General features: G+C 33.9%; 1 protein-coding gene across 1 annotated transcript; it reads left to right on the top strand.

Annotated features, from left to right (window-relative positions):
• Positions 1–22101: 22101 nt before the first annotated feature.
• Positions 22102–25960, top strand: LOC120074991 (5-formyltetrahydrofolate cyclo-ligase-like protein COG0212). The gene is made up of 6 exons (XM_039028120.1): positions 22102–22563; positions 22650–22740; positions 23868–24094; positions 24656–24731; positions 25148–25273; positions 25530–25960. Exons 1-6 carry the CDS (start codon positions 22165–22167, stop codon positions 25706–25708), a joined length of 1098 nt encoding a protein of 365 aa, XP_038884048.1. The 5' UTR covers positions 22102–22164; the 3' UTR covers positions 25709–25960.
• The last annotated feature ends 289 nt before the right edge of the window (positions 25961–26249 follow it).

Raw genomic sequence — 26249 nt, 5'->3', positions numbered from 1 at the left:
CATGCAGGGCTTTGGGCCGTGCTTAGGAGCGGACTCCCTTCGGAGAGTGTTTGCATGGATCAATATCAAGGTGAATAAGGGAAGTAGTTCATAGTAAGTAGGTGAGGGGTGTGTAACAACATATCCCATGGTCTCTTCCATTAAGTCGCACCGTGAGATTCCTATAATACGCCTGCATGTCTGCCCTGAAGTGACCTTTCCCTTCGGAGGGTTGTATTATAGGATTCGGAACACCCGAACTCCAAACCTGGAAAGGCTCTCTTAGATCAGTTTTCATATTGACTTTCCACTTTTGGGAGCATGTTGATTCTGGTTTTTGAAATCCAAAAATGGAAGGTTACACTTATAAGAATTACTAAGATATTAGTACATTCTCGACCAAAGTAGCGATAACTAAAATGCTATAAGAATAAAGAGTTATTCTGGGGTTAGTATCTAGTCAAGTTTGTCTTGGTTCAAAAGAGGAATAATCGACTGCCCTTCGGTGGAGATTACTCTAAACTTTTGAAATATCGTTGCAAAATATAATAGTGAAGAGTACATTATTAGTTTTTTTGCTAAACTTGATTGGATTTAAAAGATTAATGTTTTTTTTACTAAAAATGATATGTTTATCTTTTCAGCATGAATAGCTCGATAATTCAACTCTTAGCTTCTGAGAAACTAAACGGCGATAATTATTCGGCATGGAAATCAAATCTAAACACAATACTGGTAGTTGACGATTTAAGATTTGTCTTAACTGAGGAATTTTGTCAAGCCCCAGACTCAAATGCTAACCAAATTGTTTGGGAGGCATACGATCGATGGGTCAAAGCAAATGAAAAGGCCTGTGTTTACATTCTTGCCAGCATGTCTGATATTTTGGCAAAGAAATATGAATCCTTAGTTACGGCTAAAGAGATAATAGATTATTAAGAGAAATGTTTGAGCAACCATCATGGTCCCTTAGATACGAGGCAATTAAGCACATTTACACGAAGCGGATGAAGGAGGAGACCTCTGTTAGAGAACATGTCTTGGACATGATGATGTACTTCAATATCGTTGAAGTAAATGGCGGACCCATTGATGAGGCTAACCAGGTTAGCTTTATCTTACAATCTCTTCCGAAGAGTTTTATACCTTTTGAGACAAATGCGTCTTTAAATAAGATAGAATTTAACCTCACTACCCTTCTTAACAAGCTCCAGCAATTCCAAAACCTTACTTTAGGTAAGGGGAAGGAAGTGGAAGCAAATGTTACTACCACTAAGAAAAAGTTTATAAGAGGATCGTCCTCTAAAAATAAAGTTGGACCCTCTAATGTTCAAATGAACAAGAAGGGAAAAGGGCAGGCTCCCAAGATAAAAAAAAGGGAAAGAAGGATACAAATAAAGGAAAATATTTCCACTGTAACCAAAACGGCACAAGGTAAATATGATTTACTGGTCGTTGAAACATGTTTAGTGGAATATGATACTTCAACCTGGGTACTAGATTCAGGAGCCACTAATCATATTTGTTTCTCGTTTTAGGAAACTAGTTCTTGGAAAAAGCTTGAAGAAGGTGAGATAACCCTCAGAGTTGGAATAGGAGAGGTTGTCTCAGCTAAAGCAATGGGAGATCTGAAGTTTTTTTTTTAATATAGATACCTAGTACTTAAAAATGTTTTGTATGCACCTCTTATGAAGAGGAATTTGATATCTATCGCTTGTATTATAGAACAATTATATACAATATCTTTTAATATAAATGAAGCGTTCATTTTTTTGTAAAGGTATTCAAATTTGTTCTGCTACACTTGAAGACAACTTACATAAGTTAAAACCAACTAGAGCAAATTCTGTTTAAATACTTAAATGCTTAGAACATTAGAAACTCAGAATAAAAAACAAAAGGTTTCTTCCAACGCCTATCTATGGCACCTAAGACTTGGTCACATAAATCTCAATAGGATTGGGAGATTGGTCAAGAGTGGACTTTTAAGTCAGTTAGAAGATAACTCTTTACCTTCATGTGAATCCTGTCTTGAAGGAAAGATAACCAAGAGAACTTTTACTGGAAAAGGTCTTAGAGTCGAAGTACCTCGTACATTTGAACCTTTGTGGACCAATGAATGTCAAAGGTCGAGGTGGGTATGAATATTTCATCAGTTTTATTGATGATTATTCAAGGTATGGTCATGTTTACCTGCTTCATCACAAGTCTGATTCTCTTGAAAAATTAGGTATACGATTCCAAGACTAAGGCTGAAGTTGAGAATGAATTAGGTAAAACAATAAAGACACTTCGATCAGATCGAGGTGGAGAGTATATGAACATACGATTCTAAGACTATTTGATAGAAAATGGGATCCAGTCACAACTCTTTGCACTGAGTACACCTCAGCAGAATGGTGTATAAAAAAGAAGAAACCGAACCTTATTAGATATGGTCGCTCTATGATGAGCTATGCTCAATTGCCTGATTCCTTTTGGGGATATGCACTTGAATCTACTGTCCATATTTTAAACGTTCCCTCTAAAAGTGTTTCAAAAACACCTTATGAGCTATGGAAAGGGCGTAAAAGTAGTTTACACCACTTTAGAATTTGGGGTTGCCTTGCACATGTGTTGGTACAAAATTCTAAGAAATTGGAACATCGTTCAAAGTTATGCCTATTTGTAGGTTATCCAAAGGAAACAAGGGGTGGTTTGTTTTATCATCCTCAAGAAAACATGGTATTTGTATCAACAAATGTCACATTCCTAGAGGAAGACCACATTAGAAATCATCAACCAAGCAGTAAAATAGTGTTGAAAAAAATTTCAAAAGGCGTTATAGATAGAGCTAGTTCAGACTAAAGTAGTAGATAAAACTAGTACATCTGGTCAGTCACATCATTCTCAAAAGTTGAGAATGCCTCGACATAGTGGGAGGGTTGTTCATCAGCCTGACCGTTACTTGGGTTTAACAGAAACACAAGTCGTCATACCTGATGGCAACATAGAGGATCCATCGACCTATAAACAGGCGATGAAAGATATGGACCGTGATCAATGGGTCAAAGCCATAGATCTCGAAATGGACTCTATGTACTTCAATTATGTCTGGAAACTTGTAGATCAACCAAATGATGTAAAACCAATTGGTTGTAAGTGGATCTACAAGATAAAACGAGACCAAGCCGGTAAAGTACAGAATTTTAAGGCTTAACTTGTGGCAACGGGTTATACCTAGAGAGAGGGAGTGGACTATGAAGAAACTTTCTCTTCCATTGCCATGCTTAAGTTGATTAGAATACTCTTATCCATTGTTACTTTTTATGACTATGAAATTTAGCAGATGGATGTCAAGACAACCTTTCTAAATGGCGATCTTGAAAAGAGTATCTATATGGCTCAACCAAAAGGGTTTATTGCACAGGGTCAAAAACAAAAGGTTTGTAAGCTTCAAAAATCCATTTATAGGTTGAAACAAGTTTCTAGATCCTGGAATATAAGGTTTGATACTGCGATCAAATCTTATGGCTTTGAACAGAATGTTGACGAGCCTTGTGTTTACAAAAAGATCATCAATTCTACTATAGCGTTCTTAGTTTTATATGTCGATGATATTCTACTCATTGGGAATGATGTAGGATATCTTACTGACGTCAAACAATGGATAGATACACAATTTCAAATGAAAGATTTAGAAAATGCGCAGTATATTCTTGGGATCCAAATTGTTCGGAATCGTAAGAATAGGACATTAGCCATGTCTCAAGCATTTTATATAGACAAAAAGTTGTCTAGATATAAAATGCAGAATTCCAAAAAGGGTCTGTTGCCTTTCAGACATGGAATTCATCTGTCGAAAGAACAATGTCCTAAGACACCTCAAGAAGTTGAGGATATGAGAAATATTCCCTATGCCTCCGCAATTGGAAGCCTGATATATGCAATGTTATGTACTAGACCTAACATATGCTACTCAGTAGGGATCGTCAGTAGATACAAATCTAATCCTGGACTTGATCATTGGACTGTCGTTAAGAACATCTTAAAGTATCTCAGGAGAACTAGGGACTACATGCTTGTGTATAATGCTAAGGATGTGATTTGTTGTTAAATGCATATCTAGTCTGTTGGATTGTGAATGCAGTAATTCTGTCACAATGAGTTTGGAATGATCTCGCTTCCGCTCAGAAGTACTTTTTGATAAGAGTTTTTTAACTGACTCACTATAGTATCGATGCAAATAAATAATAGTTATGGATACATTATTACTTGTTTTGCTAAAACTTGATTTTGGATTTAGTTGCATTTTGCTAAATAGATTTTTTTTTTTAATTTTTCAGCATGTTGAATTCTTCTAGAATACTCACTTCCGAATTAGATAATGGTAAAATCGAATCAACAAACAAATTACTAGCATTTGATAACACCAAAAGAGTTTTAACAGAGGATTGTCCTCTATCTCCTGACTCATCTAAAATTTTGAATAATAGAGATAAGAATGCAAAATTCAAACAATAATATAAATATTATTTACTTGTTATCGAAGCATGTTTAGTAGAAAACGATAAAAACTGGATAATTGATTCAAGTGCTGCTAACCATGTTTTTACTTTCTCACAGGAAACAAGTTCCTGAAGACAGTTGATAGAAGGCGAAACAATCTTTAAGGTAAGGACCAAGGAGTTTGTTTTAGCTAAAGCAGTGAGAGATATGAAATTATTTATAGGAGATAATACATTTGTCTAAAAAATGATTATTACATTCCTTCTATGAAAAGGAATCTAATATCTATCTCTTGTTTACTAGAACAAAATTATAAAGTTTCTTTCATAATGATATAGTGTTCATCAATACAAGAAGTAAACAGATTTTTTTTGCAAAATTAGAAAATAACTTGTATTTGTTAAAACCAACCGAGTTAAAGCCATTTTGAACATAAAGATGTTTAAAACTCCTAAAACTCATAAGAAAAGGAAAGTTTCTCCAAATGCCTCTCTTTGGCACTTGAGACTGGGTCACATAAATCTCAACAGGATTGAGAGACTGGTTAAGAACAGTCTTCTAAATAAATTAAAAGACAGTTTATTACCACCTTTTGAATCCTGTCTTGAGGGTAAAATGACTAAAAGATCTTTTTCTGGAAAAAGTCTTAGAGCCAAAGAACCCTTGGAGCTGGTACATTCAGACCTTTGGGGTCCTATGAATGTTAAAACTAGATGAGGGTATGAATATTTCATCAGCTTTATTAATGACTATTCCAAGTATAGGCATATTTACCTGATGCACCAAAAGTCTGAAACATTTGAAAAGTTCAAAAAATATAAAGTTGAGGTTGAAAACCAATTAGGTAAAAAGATTAAAACACTTCGATCAGATCGAGGTGGTGAGTATATGGACTTAGAATTCTAGAGCTATTTGATAGAATAAGGAATCCAATCTCAACTCACAGCCCCTGGCACACCTCAACAAAACGGTGTGTCAGAAAGGATAAATAAAACCTTGTTGGACATAGTTCGTTCCATGATGAGTTATGCTCAGTTACCAAATTATTTCTGGGGACACGCAGTTGGAATTGCAGTGTATATTTTGAACATGGTTCCCTCAAAAAGTTTTTCTAAAACATCTTACGAGCTCTGGAGAGGACGTAAAGGAAATTTTCGTCACTTCAAAATTTGGGGTTACCCAGCATATGTGTTGGTGCAAAATCTTAAAAAGTTGGAACGTCATTCAAAAGCATGCCTATTTGTAGGCCACCCAAAAGAAACGAAAGGTGGTTTCTTTTACGATCCTCAGGAAGACAAGGTATTTGAATGCAACATTCCTAGAGGAAGACCACATGAAGAATCATCAACCCCGCATAGCTAGTAATAGAGGAAATGTCTAGAGAAACGACAAATGCATCAACAAGAGTTGTTAATAGAGCAGGTCCATCAACAAGAGTTGTTGAAGATGAAGGAAATCAAAACAGAGATCTTCATGAGCAGCAGAAGTGGATTGTGCCAAGTTCCATCCAGAATGAACACAACAATCATAGTCTAACCAGAAACATACAGATTATGCATAAACATAAATTATAGCATGCCACAAGAGGATACAAGGGATAGAGTATGCGTACCTTTGAAGAACTATTCTTCGAGTATCCCTCGATCAGTCTCCAATGCGTCTAGACCAGCACTTGTACGCAACGAACATAATGCGACCTCCACGAACGTCTAAATGCTCCTTGACCCAATCGAGTCCAACTCGATCCACGAACTGAGTTAGAACACCACCACAAATGTTACCTTGGTATTCTCAGTATGAGAATCCAGGAGTTATGGGCTATGTATGATCTTGGATTGAGGAAGACAGGAGGTAGACGATCGAGTAAGTGGGAGATATGAAGATTGTCTGTCGTATGGATGATGTACTCGATCATTTAGAAAATAAAGCCTATCATATAGACATTGCTACTCGATCGTGTAGCAACGATCAACGAGTAACTATTGTATAGTCAACTCTTAAACGATCGTGTATGCTCTCAACGACTATCACTTAGTAAAAACTCTTTTTACTTGATAGTCTATTTTTGTGATAATTATCCGAATGAATCAATTACTAATTTTGGAAAACAATTTTTCTTTTATCTCACGGTTACCATAAAACTTTCAATAACCTCCCACTCAAATCAGTTATTAGAAAAAAAAAGAATCAATTATCATATAACTAATATATTATAAATAAATATGATAACCAACTTATCATATTATATTTATAACCTATAGTTTTAATATTTCATCATATGAAACATATAAACCATAGTTCTTTTTCCATTTTATGGTACTTAATATAAGTCATATTTATATTAATTCCTCAAATTAATGTATCTAATACATCACATCAATTATATCACATATAATTAAATTTCCTCTTGTTAATTTGAACACTTCAAACTAACCCAAAATTTGATTCTTAACTTGAATCCATTGAGCTACCAAGAGGACCTGTAGCTTGAAGCTCCAACGGTATGTGAATAACTGACTAAACTCTTTAGTCACAAGATCCACCATCCGTTAACTATTGGTCATTCCATTAAAGACAGACAGTTGCACCCTTCTCACTACAGATATATTTATATGTCCATATGACCAATCAACAGTGGATAACCCTTCACAAATCGCTCGTAAGTACAATTGGCCAATTTACCATTTTGCCCCTGTAGTTACATCTAACTCCTTAAGTACCACTGATTCCTCTTATAAACAATAAGTCATAGTCCTACTATGACTGAGTCCTCTCTTCCAAAGAGAGGGTGTGACCACTATGTTTAAGACCTAGAATCAACCCTTAAGGGAGCAATTTATCTACTTACCCCTGCTTCGGGGAAGAAGTGAATTCCGTCTTATGTAGCTGAGTTCCCAGCTCCCCAATCAGATGAATCCCCAAAAAGTAGGCTTGTTGAGTTGGCAATCTCGACAATCTCACCCATACTAATTAAAAGACCACCTTCATAGGCAGGAGTTTCCAACTCACTCAAGATCAAAGTCATGTCACCTATGGTCATTTTAGAGAGATGTAAGTATCAATTATCAATGGCGTTATATAAGAGACTAATCATCTCATGGTCTGGTCTTATGCAAACTTTTTGTATAGGACACCCTCGCTCGTATGTCTCCATATGAATGGTCAGGATCAGACCATTTGTAATATTGTACAACACTTGTAACATCTACAAAACGGGCTGTATCCATAGTGTCACCAGGATAAGGTATCCCTCCTTATAGACTATTTAGGTTATTACTTAAGGCATGATCCACTTGTATGTCTCACATACATGCTTAAGTTACATGAAATAATCACGGATCTTAGTTTATTGGATATGAGTAAATGCAAATAAAATAACATTTATTTTATTTATAACCATGTGTATAAAATGTTTACAAACTACGAGACCACCGGGAGAATTAGGACACCAATCCCAATAGATGAAACTGGTGCTTCACATCCTTCTCAATAGTTGAGAATGCCTCGTCGTAGTGGGAGGGTTGTGCAACAACCTAACCAATACATGGGTTTAACTGAAATTCAAGTCATCATACCAGATGATGGCTTAGAGGAACCATTGTCTTTTAAACAAGCAATGAATGATGTGGATAAAAACCAATGGATTAAAGTCATGGACCTTGAAATGGAATCTATGTATTTCAGTTCTGTCTGGGATTTTGTAGATCAACCTGAAGGGGTAAAACCCATCGGGTAAAAATGGATCTACAAGAGAAAACGAGACTAAGCTGGTAAGGTATAGACCTACAAAGAAAGACTTGTGGCAAAAGGGTTATCCAAAGAGAGGGGGTAGACTATGAAGAAACTTTCTCTCCGGTTGCCATGATAAAGTCAATTAGAATACTCTTGTCCATAGCTACATTTTATGATTATGAAATATGGCAAATGGATGTTAAGATAACCTTTCTGAATAGCTATCTTGAAGAGAGTATTTATATGTCTCAACCAGAAGGGTTTATTGAACAGGGTCAAAAGCAAAAGATTTGCAAACTTAATCGATCCATTTATGGGATGAAACAAGCATCTAGATCGTGGAATATGAGATTTGACACTGCGATCAAATCTTATGACTTTGAAAAAAACGTTGACGAACCTTATGTTTACAAGAAAATCGTTAACAAAACTGTCGCCTTTCTGGTGTTGTATGTTGATGATATTCTACTCATAAGAAATGAAGTAGAATTTCTAGCTGACATAGAGATGGTTAGCAACACAGTTCCAAATGAAATATTTGGGTGATGCTCAATACGTTTTAGGAATACAGATCTTTTAGAATTGAAAGAAAAGAACCCCAGCACTATCTCAAACATCTTATATTGACAAGATATTGTCAAGATATAATATGTAAAATTCCAAAAAATGTATATTACCTTTTAGACATGGAATTCATTTGTCAAAGGAACAGTGTCCTAAGACACCTCAAGCTGTTGAGGAAATGACAAGAATTCCATATGCATCAGCAATAGGGAGTTTAATGTATGCAATGTTGTGTACTCGTTCTGGTATATGCTATGTCGTTGGAATAGTCAGCAGATTTCAGTCTAATCCTGGATATGATCATTGGACTGCCGTTAAGAACATTCTCAAATATCTTCGAAGAACGAGAAATTATATGCTCGTGCATAGTGTTGAGGATCTGATCCTTAATGGATACACTGATTCTTACTTCTAAACCGATAGGGAATTAACTTCGGGGTCGGTATTCACTCTGAATGGAGGAGCAGTTATGTAGAGAAGTATCAAGCAAAGTTTTATTGCTGACTCCACAATAAAAGTTGAGTATGTAGCTGCAAGTGAAGCAACAAAAGAAGTAGTATGGCTCAGAAAGTTCATGATTGACTTGAAAGTAGTTCCTAATATGCACTTGCCTGTCACCCTCTATTGTGATAATAGTGGGGCAATTGCAAATTCAAAGGAACCTTGAAGCCATAAATAAGGAAAGCACATCGAGCGGAAGTACCATCTTATTAGGGAGATTGTACACAAAGGAGACGTGATTGTCACGCAGATAGCCTCACAAGAAAACTCAGCTGATTTATGAGGCTCTCTCGGTTAAAGTGTTCGAGGGTCACCTAGTAGGACTAGGTCTACGAGATATTTATCAGTAGGGCAAGTGGGAGAATTTATGGGTATCTAATACCCTAGTTTATTGTATTTATACTTTTTATTCTCTCACTGCAACTCAACATTATATATATTTGTATATATTGATCAACTGGAGTTTTAGTCCAAATGGGAGTATTGTTGAGTTTTATGTCCTAAAACTCGCAGTTTGTAAAAGATAACATATTCTATAGTCAATAAACTTATTATTGGTTCTATAAATTGCATACGTAAAAGTTTAAATCCAATAAACTAAGATCCGTGGCTATTATATGAATACTTGAACTTTATGTAGAGTTATAAAGATGGATCAAGTTCGAGTAAATAGCCAAAACGATCTATAGTACATGATTAAGGTTGGGTACCTTATTCTGGTAACACACTATTGGATGTGGCCTATTTTGTAGTTGTTATAAATAGTTGTAAAGATACTACAAACGAAGTGATTCAGATTCGTTTATGTATTGACATGAGAAGTGGGGGCGTCCTATGAAATGAGTTTGTATAAGATCAGACCAAGAAATAAGTCACTCTTACATTATAACGTTATTTACTATATAAGATTGACTATTTCACTTAGATGACCTAGGTAACTCGATCTTAATCCTGAACTAACTATGAACTCCTGTTTATTCGGGATTATCCTTAGATTTTTATAGGTGAGAGTTGACTTAACGACGCTGGCTCAATAAGCCTCCCATTTCAGAGGTAAGACCGAGCAGATAGCTGGGGACATAAGGTACAAAACGGAATTCATGCCTACCCGATTTAGGGATAGGAGAAAGGTTGTTCTCTTAAGTACTGAATCTAGGTCTTGAAAAAGGGGCTCCACCCTCTCACTGTGCTGAGAGGGATCTGTTTTAGTGACTTGATCATAAATTAATTGTTCATTAGAGGATCAGTAGGAACTTAAGGAATAAGACGTAATCTCGGGGGTAAAACAGACATTTGACCCAATCGTTATTACGAAAACCTGTGAAGGGTTAACTTACTAATCATGGTTATATCAAGTGGACATGAATTGGGGAATTAATTAATATTTAAATATGATTTAAATACTAAATTCATGAAGAGGGATTTATAAAGGTGGAATTTGTGTAAAATTAATTTAATATTTGATATTAAATTAATTAGAATTAATTAATTAATTTATTATTAATTTTATTAGAAAATTAATTTTGTAAAATCAATAATAATTTCATTTTTGAGAAAAAAGTTGATTTTGGAAATCAATATCGAAATAGAAATTTGGAAAAAACACAAAATTGGGAAGTTGGTTTCCTCCACTCACTTAACTGAGATGCTCACTCAAAATCCATTTGAATCTTGATTCATTCTTCAAGCATGAGCTACACCTCATGCAGCCTTCTTCTATGCATGAATGTCCTACAATAAATAGAGAAGATGGAAGTAGAAATCGAGCATGCAAACTATTAGAATTTCTGAAGTTTTGTTGAAAACTTGTAAGGCTGAAGAAGGGTTCTTCAAGTTGCATCAGTGGTGTTCTTCTCCAAATTCCCTTCATTCAAACTTATTTTGAGTCTCACAACTCAATCTAAAAATCCAAGAGAATAGTAGGAAAGATCTTGAGGTGGTTTACAAGAAGAATTGGAGAAGACTGTAGTTGAATTCGAGTTTCAAGAGGTTCTACAAAGGTATGACTTGAAACCCTCTTATTATTGTATGAGCATGCTTTATTTACAACAAAAATTAATGAATTAGAATGCTTATTAATATTTTTTGCTTCCGCTGCATGCTAATATACTCTTTCAATTAAATCCCTATATTAATTTGAACAATTCAAATTAACCCAAAAACTAATTCTCAACTAAATCCTTTTGAGCTACCAAAAGGACCTTATGGACCTGTAGCTTGAAGCTCCAACGGTACATGAATAATTAATTAAACTCTTTAATTAATTATTCACTACCCGTTAACTATTAGGCACTTCACTAAAGATCGATAACTGCACTCTTCGCACTACAGATATATTTCTGTGTCCATTGGATATAACCAATCAACAGTGCTATGACCCTTCACACCTACAAAGGGAATCAGATATATTTCTATGTCCATTGTCTAATACATGAATGATCAGAATCAGATCATTTGTAACACTTTGCAACAACTGTAACACCTACAAAGTGGGCCATACTCGTAGTGTCACCAGGATAAGGTACCCAACCTTATCATCTACTACATACCATTTAGGTTATCACTTAAACTTGATCCACCTATATGTCTCCACATATATGTTTAAGTTACAAAGATAACCTTGGATATTAGTTTATTGGTTTTTGGTCAATGCAACTAAAATATCACATATTTTATAAACAAGGTGAATAAAATATCAAATATTTTATTAATCACATAAAGAGTTTGTTGATACAATGTTTACAAATTATAGGACCCTACGAGATTTAGGGCATCAACCTCAACATTTTCAACTTCAGCCTTGAATTCTTTGAATTTTTTAAGAGATTCAAACATATGTTGCATTAAATAAACATACCCATATCTTGAATAATCATCAGTAAAATGATAAAATATTCAAACCCTTATCTTGCTTTTACATTTATCGGACCACAGAGGTCTGAATGTACTAGCTCTAAGGGTTCTTTGGTCATGTGACCTTTTCCAATGAAAGGTCTCTTAGTCATTTTGCCTTCAAGGCATGACTCACACACAGGTAAAAAATTTTCTTCTAACTCGTTTAGAAGTCCATTATTCACTAACCTCTCAATCCTATTGAGATTGATGTGTCCTAATCTCAGGTGCCAAAGTTTTGCATTTTCTTTAGGAGAAATTTTATGTCTTTTGTATTGAATTACCGCAGTTTTAAACATTTCAGTGTTATGGAGGATTTAGTTGCTAACGGCCTTAGCACATATTGTTGGGTTTTATGCCTTAAAACTCGTAGATAGTAAATGTAACCTTTGACTGTTCATTATTAAATTATTATTGATGTTTTTTCAATAAAGCATAATTGTTTATATTAAGTTAATCATGCCTAAATAACTCGAATCCAATAAACTAATATCGTGGGTTGTTGTATGAGTCTTGAGTTGTATGTAGAGACATACGAGGATCACTGTTTGAGATACAACCTAAAGGGTCCATAGTATAGGGATAAGGTTGGGTACCTTATCCTGTAACACTATGGATATGACCCACTTTGTATTTGATACAAACACAATGATTCAACATGTTCGTGTAGAAGACATGTGAGTGGGGGTATCCCATGAAATGAGTTTGCATGAGACCGGATCGTGAAATAGTAAACCCTAGCTGTAACACCGTTGACTAGTTAGGTTTCTATTTCACTAGGATGACCTAGGCAACTTAGTCTCAATCCTGAGTGAGTTATGAACTCTTGTTCACGAAGGATTGTCCTTTGATTTATATGGGTGAGAGTGGGTGGCGCACCGACTCAATAAGTCTACTTTTTGGGGGACAAAACCGAGTGGATAGCTGGGAACGTAATTTCATAAGATGAAATTCACTCATTTCCTGCTTTAGGAAAGTAGATAAGTGTTCCCTTAAGTGGTATTTTCGGGTCTTAAACATAGGGCCATGCCCTCTCATTGGCCTGAGAGGGATCTCTGTTTGTTGGTTGGACCACAAACAAGTTATTCATTAGAGGAACATTGGTACTTAAGGATGTAGAAGTGACCTAGAGGTAAAACGGTAATTTGACCCAACTGGTATTACAAACACTTTGTAGGAGTATATCAGCATGTAGCGGAAGCAACAAGGATCAATAAACATTCTAATTTATAAATTTTGGCTATAAATAAAGCATGCTCATACAATAATAAGAGGGTTTCAAGTAATACCTTTGTAGAACCTCTTTAATCTTGAATTCAACTGCAAATCTTCTCCTAATCTGGTTGTGAACACCTCGAGGTCTTCCCTACTATTCTCTTGGAGCTTTAGATTGAGTTGTGGGACTCAAAATAAGCTTGAATAAAAGAAATTTGGAAAAGAAGCTCACTGCTGCACCATCTTGAAGAACACCTTCTTTCACTCAAAATTTTCAGCAAAAAACTCAACTGATGCATGCCTGATTTCCACTTCGATCTTCTCTATTTATTGCAGGACAATCATGCAATGGAGAAGGTTGCATGAGGTGCAGCTCATGCTTGGAGAATTGGAGCAAGAGTCAAGTGGGATTTTGAGTGAGTTACTTGATGAAGAAAGTGGGATTTTCCCACTTTTCATTTTCTATTTTTTTCTAATTTATGTTTTTACAATTTTAATTTTGTTTTATAAATTTATTTCTAAAATCAATTTAACTTTCTATTAATTTTACAAAATTATTTCACAAAGTAATTTTCTAATAAAATTACTAATAAATAATTAATTTAATATCAAATATTAAATTAATCTTACACAAATTCCACCTTCATGATTTCTTATTCATTAATTTAATATTTAAATCATATTTAAATATTAATTAATTTTCCAATTTTGTTTAATTCCAAAATTAAACGCGTAATTATAACACATATAATTACTAATTCCCTTAATTCTAATATTAACATTCTAAATTAACTTATCACGCTACTATAAAGCTAATCCATTTATGAGCTACTAGGGGGACCTTGTGGACCTAAAGATCATAGGCTCCAACAATCCAGATTAATTGGCTAAACTCCTTACATCGAATTAACCCTCATTCGTTAACTAATGGGTCACTCCACTAAAGCCCATAGTTGCACTCCCCTCATTGTAAATATATTATGTCCTTGATATAACCATGATTAGTAAGTTACCCTTCACAAGTTGTTTGTAATAACGGTTGGGTCAAATGTCTGTTTTACCCCCGAGATTACCTATTGTTCCTCAAGTCCCACTAATCCTCTAATGAATAATTGGTTTGTGATCCGATCAATAAACCGAGTCCCTCTCGGGCAAATGAGAAGGTGGAGCCCTTTGTCTAAGACCCAGAGTCAGCACTTAAAGGAACAACCTCTCTACTATCCCTAAAAATGGGTAGGAGTGAATTTCATCTTGCACTTTATGTCCCCAGCTATCTACCCAGTCTTACCCCTGAAATGAAGGTCTATTGAGCCAGTGCTGTTGAGTCAACACTCACTTATGAAAATCTAAGGATAATCTCAAATAAACAGGAGTTCATAGTTAGTTCAGGATTAAGGTCAAGTTACCTAGGTCATCGTTTTGAAATAGTCAGTCTTAACCTGTAAGTAGCGTTATAAAGTAAGAGTGACTGATTTCGTGGTCCGATCTTGTACAAACCCATTACACAGGACACCTCCACTCCTCATGTCATAACATGTATGAATTAGGATCACATCGTCTGTAGCACTTTACAACTCCTTGTAATAACTACAGAGTGGGCCACATCCAATAGTGTTACCAGAATAAGGCACCCAACCTCATTCATATACTATAAATCATTTTGACTATTTACTTGAACCTGATCCACTTTTATGTTTCCACATAAAGTTCAAGTACTCATGTAATAGTCATGGATCTTTTAGTTTATTGGATTTATTTCTAAAACGAAATAAGCAATACATATTTTCAACAACTTATTGAATTTTCAGAATAAATCTTATTGTTTACAAACCACGAGTTTTAGGACATAAAACCCAACATATAATCCAAACGTATTTAAAATTGGCGTTTAAAACATAACAATTTTGCATTGGAATAAAATAGAAAAATAGATTAAGCATGCAATTCAAAAACATAATTGCACATGAAACCTTACCTTGCAAACCTTTTGACAATAGAATTTCTCTATTGGTAATTGGGATTGGACACCACCACTTGGAGTCCTCCCTATTATTGCAAGGAAATTGAGGAGATGAGAATTGTGGGATTTTTTTTTTTTTTTTTTTTTTTTTGGAATTGGGAGGAAGAGAGAAGACAAAAAACGCAGAGAATTTTGATTATAGATCAATTGATCTTCTTTGTTTTTTTTTTCCTCTTTTGTTTTGATACGGGGAGAATGGGAGAGAGAGGGTGAAAGTGAGGAGACGTAGGATTCATTCCACGTCTTTAGTAACTCCCTACGTGGGGAGTTACATTTTATTTAATTAAGATTAGATAAAATTATTTATTTAATCTAATTAAATAAAACTATTTATTTTATTAAATTAAAAAAATAAAAAAAATAACCATTGCAATCATATTTAAATGGTTTCCTCTCACATAACTTATAGTTTTAATGCACATCTAATGTGCATTAATATTAACCTATAGTTTTGATCTAATCAATTTAATTAAATTCAAAATTCAATTGAATTAAATAATTATCTCATTTGAATCATATTCAAATAAATTAAATTAAATTTAAATTTCTCATTTGAATCATATTCAAATATATTTCTCTCATTTAACCTATAGTTTTAATGTGCATCCAATGCACATTATTTTTAACCTACGTTTTTCACCATGAATCTTATTCATATTAAATTAATATTTGAACTCCTTTCAAATATTTCGTTCTCTCATTTATTAATTTTGAATCATATCCAAAATTAATAATAAAGTTTAAAATTAAAATTTATATTAAAATGTATCAACATACATTAAAAAATCCCCAATTATAAATTTGAACATTTCAAATTCAATTTAATGACAAATTACCTTAATGCCCTTTACAAGCTAAGAAAGGGACCTAATGGACCTGTAGGTCGGAAACTCCAACGATGTAAAATTAATTGGCTAAACTCATTAACCAAATTAATCAATATTCGTTAATTGTGGGTACACTCCACTAAAGACCCACAACTACACTTTTCTCACTACATATATTTTTTCGTGTCCATAGATATAGACCAATAACAGCAAGTTAGTCATTCATGAGTGTTTGTAACATCAACTGGGTCAAATTATTGTTTTACCTCTGGGTTACATCTACATCCTTAAGTACCAATGCTCCTCTAATGAACAAGCTGTTTATGGTCCAACCATTAAACAGAAACCCCTCTCGAGCCAGTGAGAGGGTAGAGCTCTTTGTTTAAGTCTCGGAGACACCACTTAAGGGAACACTCATCTACTTACCATGAAGTCGGGAAAAAGTGAAATCCATCTTGTATGATTATGTTGCCAGCTACCCACTCGGTCTTCTCCCCAAATGTTAGGCATATTGAGTTGGCGAACTGGTCACTCTCACCCATATAAATCAAAGGACAATCCATCGTGAACAGAAGTTCATAATATACTCAGAAGTAAGACTAAGTTGCCTATGTCATCCTATTAAAATAGAAACATATCTAGTCAACGGAGTTACATCTAGTGGTCACTATTTCACGGTTCAGTCTTGTGCAAACTCATTGCCCAGGATACCCCACTCGCATGTTTTCTACACAAATGCATTGGATCACTGCAAATTTGTATCAAATACAAAGTGGGTCATATCCATAGTATTACTAAGATAAGGTACCCAACCTTACCCCTATAATATAGACCTTTTATGTTGTATCTTGAATATTGATATCTATATGTCTTTACATACAGTTCAAAACTCATAAGCCAACCTAGAATGTTAGTTGATTGGATTTTAGAGTTAATAAGATAAAATTAAATAAAATATCAATAACATTTATTGAGAAAAACATTAAAAACTATTTATTAATGACGGTCATTTAATTATATTCACTATCTACAAGTTTTAGGGCATAAAAACTTAACACACATATTTTATTATATAAATAAAATGTTTGCACAATACAATTACAAACTATAGAACCCTATGAGATTTAGGGTACCAACCCCAATAGTAGCTAGGTTAGTTTGGCATGTTGGTTAGATAGTTGATGGAAGTTGAGCCAATTTTCAAATGAAACTCTCGTGAGAGCCTTTGGGAATTGAACACATACGGCACAAAGTTGTTGAGCCTCTCCTGAAACACATCTACTTTGCATTTACTTCCGACTGAAACACATCTACTTTGGGAATTAAACATATAAGGCACCAAGTTGTTAGGCCTCTCCTGAAAGACGTCTACTTTGCATTTACTTCCGACTGAAAGATGTCTACTTTGGGAATTGAACACATATGGCACCAAGTTGTTAGGCCTCTCCTGAAAGTCATCTACTTTACATTTACTTCCGACTAAGCACGTTAATTCACTTTTAGTATCTATTCTATATTTTGTTTGCTTGAGGATAAGCTAAGATTTAAGCTTGGGTGCATGATAGATGTCAAAAAGTGTATGTTTTTACCGTCTATTTTTTACTTGTTTATAGTAAAAATACATGTTATGTTATATTTTTTACCCTAAAATGACCTAAATTGAGTAAAGTGAGCAAACACTTGTCTTTGCACTGTCTAAAGTTGATTTAGAGTGATTTGGATTAGTTTTTAAGCTTTTAGTGAGGTTTTTTTTTACTGTTTTGCATAAATCTATCTTGATGCGATTGGACGATGCGACTGCATCAAAACCCTAATTTTTTAGATTCATGCTCAATCATTCAAGTTGTTATTTATTCGGTCTTCAACCATTCATTAGCGCCAAAATTGATGGAAAGTTGTTTAGAACATGAAATTCGGTCATTCTTCAAATAATTTGGGCCTATAAAAGAATGAGAAGCTTCTCTTTTCAAAGAACCATGACCCATCAATGAAATTCAACCCTCATTGGACGAAATATCGCTCTTCTCAATCTGAAAGCTTCAAGAACAAATTTTCCTTTAAAGAGAGCTCTAAGTCATCCCTACCCTGTGAAAATGTGTAGAGTGATAGGATTCATCCTTGAGAAAGGAGAATCACTCTAGGAAAAGACAAGAAGAGTGAGAGATTATTTCAAGGCATTATTATATTGTATTTTCCAGCACGACTTTAGTTCATTTCTACACTTTTCATTTGTTGAACATTTATCTTATAATCATGACTTGTGATCTAATGAAATCCATTCATTTGTTCTTTAACATAAGTTAAATCCTTTAAAGGGTTCAATTATGTGAATATCCTACGGCTTTATGGCTTGATTAATGCTTATGCTTCATACCTCTTTGACTTGTGTATTTTCTTTGTTAAGTTTATGGGAAAATATTGTTAAGTTAAACTAATCACTTAACTTAGCAACCTCGTGGAGTCTTAATGCTGAGAATGTTATGATATAAATTGATGTCACAAAGGGATGTGAGACTAAGAGCCTAGAAGTAAGATTGTCACGTCGCCTTAGAAATAAGGAAAACCATAGGATAAAGAAATTGCATATGAATTAATCTAAGATCCAGCCAAGGTTCAAAATAATCAATATTGATGGAACCATGGAGACCTCGATTTATGGAAATATCAATATCGATGAAAATTTTGAAAAAGAATTATGGAAATTGATGTAAATTGTTATTATTAGTTCATGAAACTTAGATTGTGGCTTAATTATACTATAACTGAACATTTTTAATCACTATTTCTATAAACTAAGACAATATTTAGATGTCTATTGCAAATGCCTATTGATGCGATAGTAGAAATTTAAGAAAGGAATGGAAAATAGTTACAAAATAATATAAAGTTCAGGAATATGTTGAGATAAAATGATTTAAAAATTATTAAAGTTTTGGATGGTTAAAAAAAAACTCACATCAATTCAATTTTTAGGTGAAGTATGTAAAAATTTAATAGAAAAAGTTTGAATGTGGATAAAAATAAATATATGTCTTTTGGTAGTTTTTTCAAATTCAATTTCTTTAGAAATGAAAGTTTTTGGTCGAAAATAAAACTAAAAATTGAGAAAAGTTGGAAATTAAAAAAATAACATGTAAAAAAGGCTTAATTCTTTGTCAAAAATGACATTGTCGTATAAAACTATATAATTATGTATAACCAAACCATAAAATTGAAAAACTTGAACTGAGTTAATTAAAAAATATCAAAATTTTCCTTAATTGTTGAAATTTCTCAAAAAATCTCTTCAAATTGGGGGGAATTGGAATATTCTAGAAATTTCGAAATTTCTCAAAATTTTCTTGAATTTCATCGAAATTGGGGGGAAAACCAAAATTTCCTCAATCAAAATTTTGAGGTCATCAAAATCTTGAAATTTCAATCAAAATTTTAAACTATGGACCCAGCTAACCATAGAAATATAGGCATTAGCTGCATAGAACTTTTAAATGAACTTGATCCAAGACCAAAGAAGTTTTCTGTCCATGACTATGTCACTGTCCAGATATGGTATGATCGCATTACTCAAGGCATACCGACTTTTTGGTTGAAACATAACCATATCCCTATTCAATACTCTTGTTTACTGCTTTTTATCAACATTCAATCTCAGAATCACTTATTTACCGATTACTGCTTTTCTGTCCATGACTATGTCACTATCCAGGTATGATACGATCGATTGCATTGATTAACTCTTTATTAAAAAATTGAATTGCATAAATAATCTTTTGAGATACGATACTTGTAACATTCTTAGCCTATTACTTATTGACAGTGTATGCTTGCAGTTAGACCACTTTTATTTATATTTTTATCATTCATACACATTTGGTCGGTCACCCATGGTTGAAATTTGAGTTGAAGAAAAGGTTGGCCCAATCCTAAAGTCCAATTATTGACCCAAAAGACAATCAAGCTCAAGCCCATTTAAGGCCATGAAAACTCTATAAATGAGAGTATTATTCTTCATTGTTGGGGGTTTGAAGAATTGAAGGTTGAAGCCCGGTTTCGAAGATTGAAGCTCGATTGAAGATCTAAAGTTCCAAAGATTGAAGTTGGATTGAAGATCACTCTTATAAAGCTTTAAGGATCATACGACTTCCAAACTCAATAAGACAGATGTTGATCCATGACAATCAACAAATTAGTGGTTGATCCCAGTCACTCAACAAACCATAGCTTGATCCCAGCGATCAACAAACTTAAGGTTGATTCAAATCAATCAACGTATCAAAGATTGATCCAAGCCGATCAACAAGCCAAATGTCAATCCAAACTAATCAACAAGCCTAAATATCGATCCTCTAATAAGATCATCAAGACCAAAGACGGATCGTCCTAGAAAATCAACAAGTTCATAGGCCAATCATCCAAGAAGATTAATATGCTTAAGGATTAAAGTTTATACGAAGAAAGCATGAAATGATCATTTATTATAGTCTGTACTTACTAGACTGAAGTAAATACAAATATGAATTTTATTTCAACAAATTAAATTTCTTCAGAAATCACATTGAACAACCACAACATTTTACAATAATAATATAATTAAGTTGGATTTGAGTCGACATCATTTAAGAGAATGACTCGAGTGAAAAATAATATTAAATATAAAATTTAAGTAATATTTGAAAGATAAGAACAATAGATGTATTATTGTTGTTAATTTTCCATCGAGACTTACTTGTACTTAAGAATGTAATTTTTTTTATATTTTTTAATGAATGTTATATATATATATATTTCTTATTGTACATCATTAAAATATTTTTTGAACTATAAAATAAGGAGAAAAGTAAAAAAACGAGAAACGAGAAACGAGAAATAAGTATTAGTTATCAAATAAAATTTTGTTTATGCTTTTTTTCCAATAAACAAAAACCAGAAATTAGAGATGTCCACAGGAAGAGGCAGGGTGGGATGCCATTCCCCGTCCCTGCTCCCATTTCATTCTCCATCTCCGTGAAATTCCCCACAATGATCGATGCAGGAATTCGCGAGGATCAATTCCTCGGAATTTTTTTCTGTTAGCTTGTTTTTGTTTTTTTTTTTTAAAAAAAAACCAATTAATTTGAATTACTAATGTAAGCAAATTTTAAATAAATAATTGACTCTATCACTGGTTAGCTTTACATGACAATGTGAATTTAAAGATAAATTAATCAAATTTTGGCCTAAAAAATAAATAATTTTTTTAGTATAAAGAAATAAATATAAATCAAATTATTTGCATATATAATCTAAATGTAAATATTCAATTTAAACAAATTCATTATCTTGACCAATAAACAATCAAACTTGCAATTTAAATGTGATGTTATATAATAATAATAATAACAACAATAACCTAATATTAAATAATTCTACTAAATAAATAAATAAATAGAGGCTAACCAGGACAGGGAAGGGGAACGAAGCGAGGATGGAGATGGGGAATGTTGTCTCTGTTTAGCTCTGGAGGAATTTTTTTCCATTTCCCACCTAATCGGAAACTCTTCGCCCCATTTGGGCAGGATCCCACGGAAAAATTGGACATCTCTATCCAAAATAGTTATCAAACATATTTATATTTTTAGTTTTTTAAAAATATGGAAACAAGAAATCAAAAACAAAAAACGTTATCAAACGGGAGCATAAATGATTTACTTCTGAAAATTTTAAAATTTAATTTATAAAATTATAAGTCTCATACAATATTTTATCCAAATAAAATATAATCGAGGATTTAATTGATAAAGAAACGAAGGTTAAAAATAAATTTAAATGAATATAATTTTAGAGTTAAAATTGATATTTATTTTTAGAAGAACTATTAAGAACATGAAAAGATATATATACTATCTTCATCCGTGGCGAACTATCCGGGAGGCGCGAACACTCAACGGTCCACTGAAATTATCGTTAATGGATTCCCGTCTCCTACAATTATCCCACCCACTATCACTCAAATCCACATTCCTCAACGCAATTCCAAGATCTCCTTCCATTTCTTCAATCTCCATCAGGCACTTCAAGCTGGAGAGCACTAAAAATGGCGGCAGAGAAACCCAACGCGATGTCCCTTTCGACGAAGCAGCATACGAGGCCGAGAGATCTCGCCTCGACGCCCAAGCTATAAAATCCATGGCTGAAGCTTCAATAAGGGACACTGAAGGCGCTTCGGACGACGACCCAAAAGCTTGGAAGTGGGTCATCCGAAAACGAATTTGGGATTTCATGGAGTCGCAAAATATCGCGGCAAATCCCCGACCCGTTCACCATCGTATCCCTAATTTCCTTGGCGCCATGGAAGCTGCCAATAGAGTGAGCTACCCTATTCCTGATTTTCTTTTCAGTATCGGAAATTTTGATTCCTTCCGCGTATACCTGATGAAATGGGGTTGTATCAGTTGTGCGATTTGGTAGTATTCAGAGATTCACAGTGCGTGAAGGTTAATCCGGATTCTCCGCAGAAGGGTGTGAGGCTTCTTACACTTACGGGTCAGTTCTGATGATACTTTTATGATTTATCCTGTTGTTCTTCTCGTTTGGTGGTTTGTGTTTTTTTAGATTGTCTACCTACTATCGTCTGTCATATAGTATCGTCAAGAGACTATTGATGAAGTAGTGAACAATACAATTTCATGTCATTTAGATTTGCGTTTTTTATGTCATTTATTTTCTGGTTACTGATGATAGTCTGGTCAAATTGCAAGTCCAGTCTCTGAATTTGGTGTGTGTTTTGTGAACTTTCAGAAAAGTCTCATAGCTCTTGAACTTTCGATTGTGTCCAGAAGATTATTGAACTTTACAAACCGAGTCCTATGTCCAGAAAAGTCCAGTCATATTTTAAAAATTCATAGGTCTACTAGATACCAAATTGAAGTCGTACATAAATTTAAATTCATATCTAATAGATCAATTATTTATTTTTGAAAATTTTGAATATATCATGGATCTATTAGACATTTTTACAATTGAGTGACCTATTAGATACGAAATTGAAAGTTTACGAACCTATTAGACATTTTCAAAGTTCAAAGACCAAATAGACGCAAGCCTACAATTTCAGGACTAAACCTGTAATTTAAACTTATTGTTTCTTTCTTTTCTTGAAGAGACTTTTTTCGATGCATGATTCAACATCCGTCTACCTATATTTGCATAAATAAATATGATCAATGATTAATAAATAAACCTTCAACATTTTTTTCTCTCTTCTCCTTTCCTTCTTCTTCTCCCTATTCTGATAACCCTGTAGTACATATCTAAAAGAAAATTCACCCAAGGATTCTAAACCTTACAAAGCCAATGTGCAAATTTGTATGGCAAAAGGAAACTTCAAAATATGTCAACTGGTGATGTCTTAGTTTATAACTAAAACTAGGAAATATGTGATCTACTGAAATTATGAATCTCTTCATGGTAAATTTGGTGGTTGGATGTCTCGGCAACGACATTGTCAAATTTAGTTTTCTGGTGGTTAAATTATCCAGTGTAAGCTTGGACTGAGTCACAACTTCACTTCATGACTTAACGAGCTGTATGTATCATCTTTGACTCTGGATAAGCATGAAAGCTTTCTTCATGTTAAATCACAAACTAAATGGTATTTTGATTATGATCAGGTGGCAAAAAACTATTAACACCTCAGCCTCGGTTGAGAACTGGGTTTTTCTCCATAGTCGAATCCGGGATGTTGACTCCGGCTACCATCAAGGAGGCCTGCACTTCTGTTGGGGTAGCAAAGTATGGAAAGCCAATTGGACTGGATGAAAAGATCAAAGTAGATCTGATTGTCATTGGTTCTGTTGCTGTTGACCCCAAAACGGGTGCTCGGCTTGGCAAGGGAGAGGTAAGAGTGTTACTGTTAGTTTTATCTCTTACATCGAAAATGGCTGGTTAGGAAACATATTTGCTCGGAAGATTTTATAATCCTTAATCTTCAGACATCTTCTCTTATTATCTTCCCATATCTTCCTTACAACCGTCTATATGTTTGCACATAACTTAAATCTGTAGCTCATTTCTTGTCTTCTTTGCCACTTTGGAAATGGAATGTATTGATTAAGGAGCTCTTTAGACTTTCAAAATTCTTAAAAAGGTGTGCAAATGAAGTGATTTCAAGTACTTAGAAAGTCAATCAAAACATACCCCAATAGTATGCTTGATTCTATCGATGCTTCTTTATGACACTGAAGCTATTTTGACTTAAAAAATAATACATCCAATACATTCTAGAACTTTAAAAAAGTTCTTAACAGGTCCTTGATTTTCAATTTCGTGTCTAATAGGTTTTTGATCTATTTAATATTTTTATACTTTGTATATGACATATCTACTAACACAGAATTGAATTGAATGTAAATCTAAAAAGTTTATAAACTTAAAATTTGCTCTACACTATAAATTGCAGGGATTTGCAGAACTAGAATATGGAATGCTGCGGTACATGGGAGCCATTGACGACTCAACTCCAATTGTTACTTCTGGTTGTGTAACTACTCTGCTTCTATCTTAATTTGTAGTTTCTCGTTATTTTCATTATTTTCAGCAACAATACGTTGTATTACATAATTTAACAGCAGTGACTTCCCCAATATATATAAATTTCAAACCTCCCCCATCCTCAAGAAAAAGAGAGCTTGTTTTCAAATTTACTTGCATAGAATTATCGGTTGAACACAACGTTTGTCAAGGAGTTGAGATAATTTGTGTAGAGGGCTGTTGATTTAAGAACGATGGCGATAAAAATAACGTTGAGACGTTTTAGATTCAAATGAATATCTTACATGTTATTGAGTTCCCCTTGCTTCACACATGTTAAGGTTCATATTGTCTTGGTGCTTCTGGCTGTGCATTTTCATCAAACATCCTGTCGTAATACAGACGGTCAATTCTCTTGCAGTGCACGACTGCCAATTGGTTGATGATATTCCAGTTGAGAAGCTATTAGTCCACGATGTGCCTGTAGACATCGTATGCACTCCGACGCAGGTCATTTTAACCAACACAAAAATCCCCAAACCTCAAGGTTAGCAGCTTATTTGCTTTTTTTAATGCCAAACTCCCCTCTTGAAATACAAGTTTGATCCTTCAGGTATCTGCATCGATATTCAACATTTGTACGACTTTTAAGCAAAATTTATCACAGTAAAGATCCCTCTTTTCAGTGCATATCTCAAAAGATTAGTGCAATACATTTCAATTTGCTTAAGATTGGAGGGACATGGGTCGAATTTGTAATATCAATTGATGGAGTCATATATCCACAATGTTTTGAATTGCAGGCATTTACTGGGAAATGTTGTCTCCTGAAAAGCTGAGCCAAGTTCGAATACTCAGGGAGCTCAAACGTCGGATCGAACGGGAGACCGGCAGACCGCTGCCATGTGGTCCATCAGAGAAACTTCCACCTACAGCTCAACGAAGCTCGAAACCTGGAAAACGTGCATTCTCTAAGAAGTGATGAAGGGAAAATGGAGAAAGAAACAAAACCTGAATTAGTATTTTTTTCTTCTTCATTATATAGTTTTGGTTTTGTATAAAAATTCTCCTAAAACAGACGGGGAAGATTTGAAAGTAACAAAGATATGAAAACATAAAGGGAGTGCCTTTGTTCCCTCAAATTCTTTTTGTTGAATGTATCATTTATAAACATGTTGTACCATAGGTATCGTGATGCAATATGAAAGAAAGAAAGAAAAAAAGAGTCTTATAATAGTCGGATGTTACATGAAAATTGGGAGAAAAATAAAAAGAAAACGCTGGAGCTATTCCAGCATTTTGTTATTGCAGTAGTAACATTATATACTTAAATCAATTTTAATACATTTCTTTGTCAATTTATACATTAATGCCTTCAAACTAAAGCAAAAATATTTATAAGCTTTGATTTTAATACAACAAATGTTGGTGTATATGTGTTCACACGAGATTTCATGAGCAATTTAATTAGTGAGTATAATCTCTAAATCATTTGATATTTTTTCTAAAAAAAAATTAATCTT

This window comes from Benincasa hispida, chromosome 4 (assembly GCF_009727055.1).
Source record: "Benincasa hispida cultivar B227 chromosome 4, ASM972705v1, whole genome shotgun sequence".
NCBI lineage: Eukaryota > Viridiplantae > Streptophyta > Magnoliopsida > Cucurbitales > Cucurbitaceae > Benincasa > Benincasa hispida.
The sequence above is the reverse complement of the archived record's forward strand: the minus strand, read 5'-3'. Positions and strand labels throughout refer to the sequence as shown.

Bases quoted from the DNA above. Each gene is read 5' to 3' on its own strand.
- LOC120074991 (XM_039028120.1), top strand. From the start codon at position 22,165: ATGGATTCCCGTCTCCTACAATTATCCCACCCACTATCACTCAAATCC. The intron at 22,564-22,649 runs GTGAGCTACCCT...GGGTTGTATCAG, and splicing joins CCATGGAAGCTGCCAATAGA to TTGTGCGATTTGGTAGTATT. The intron at 24,732-25,147 runs GTTGTGTAACTA...ATTCTCTTGCAG, and splicing joins AACTCCAATTGTTACTTCTG to TGCACGACTGCCAATTGGTT.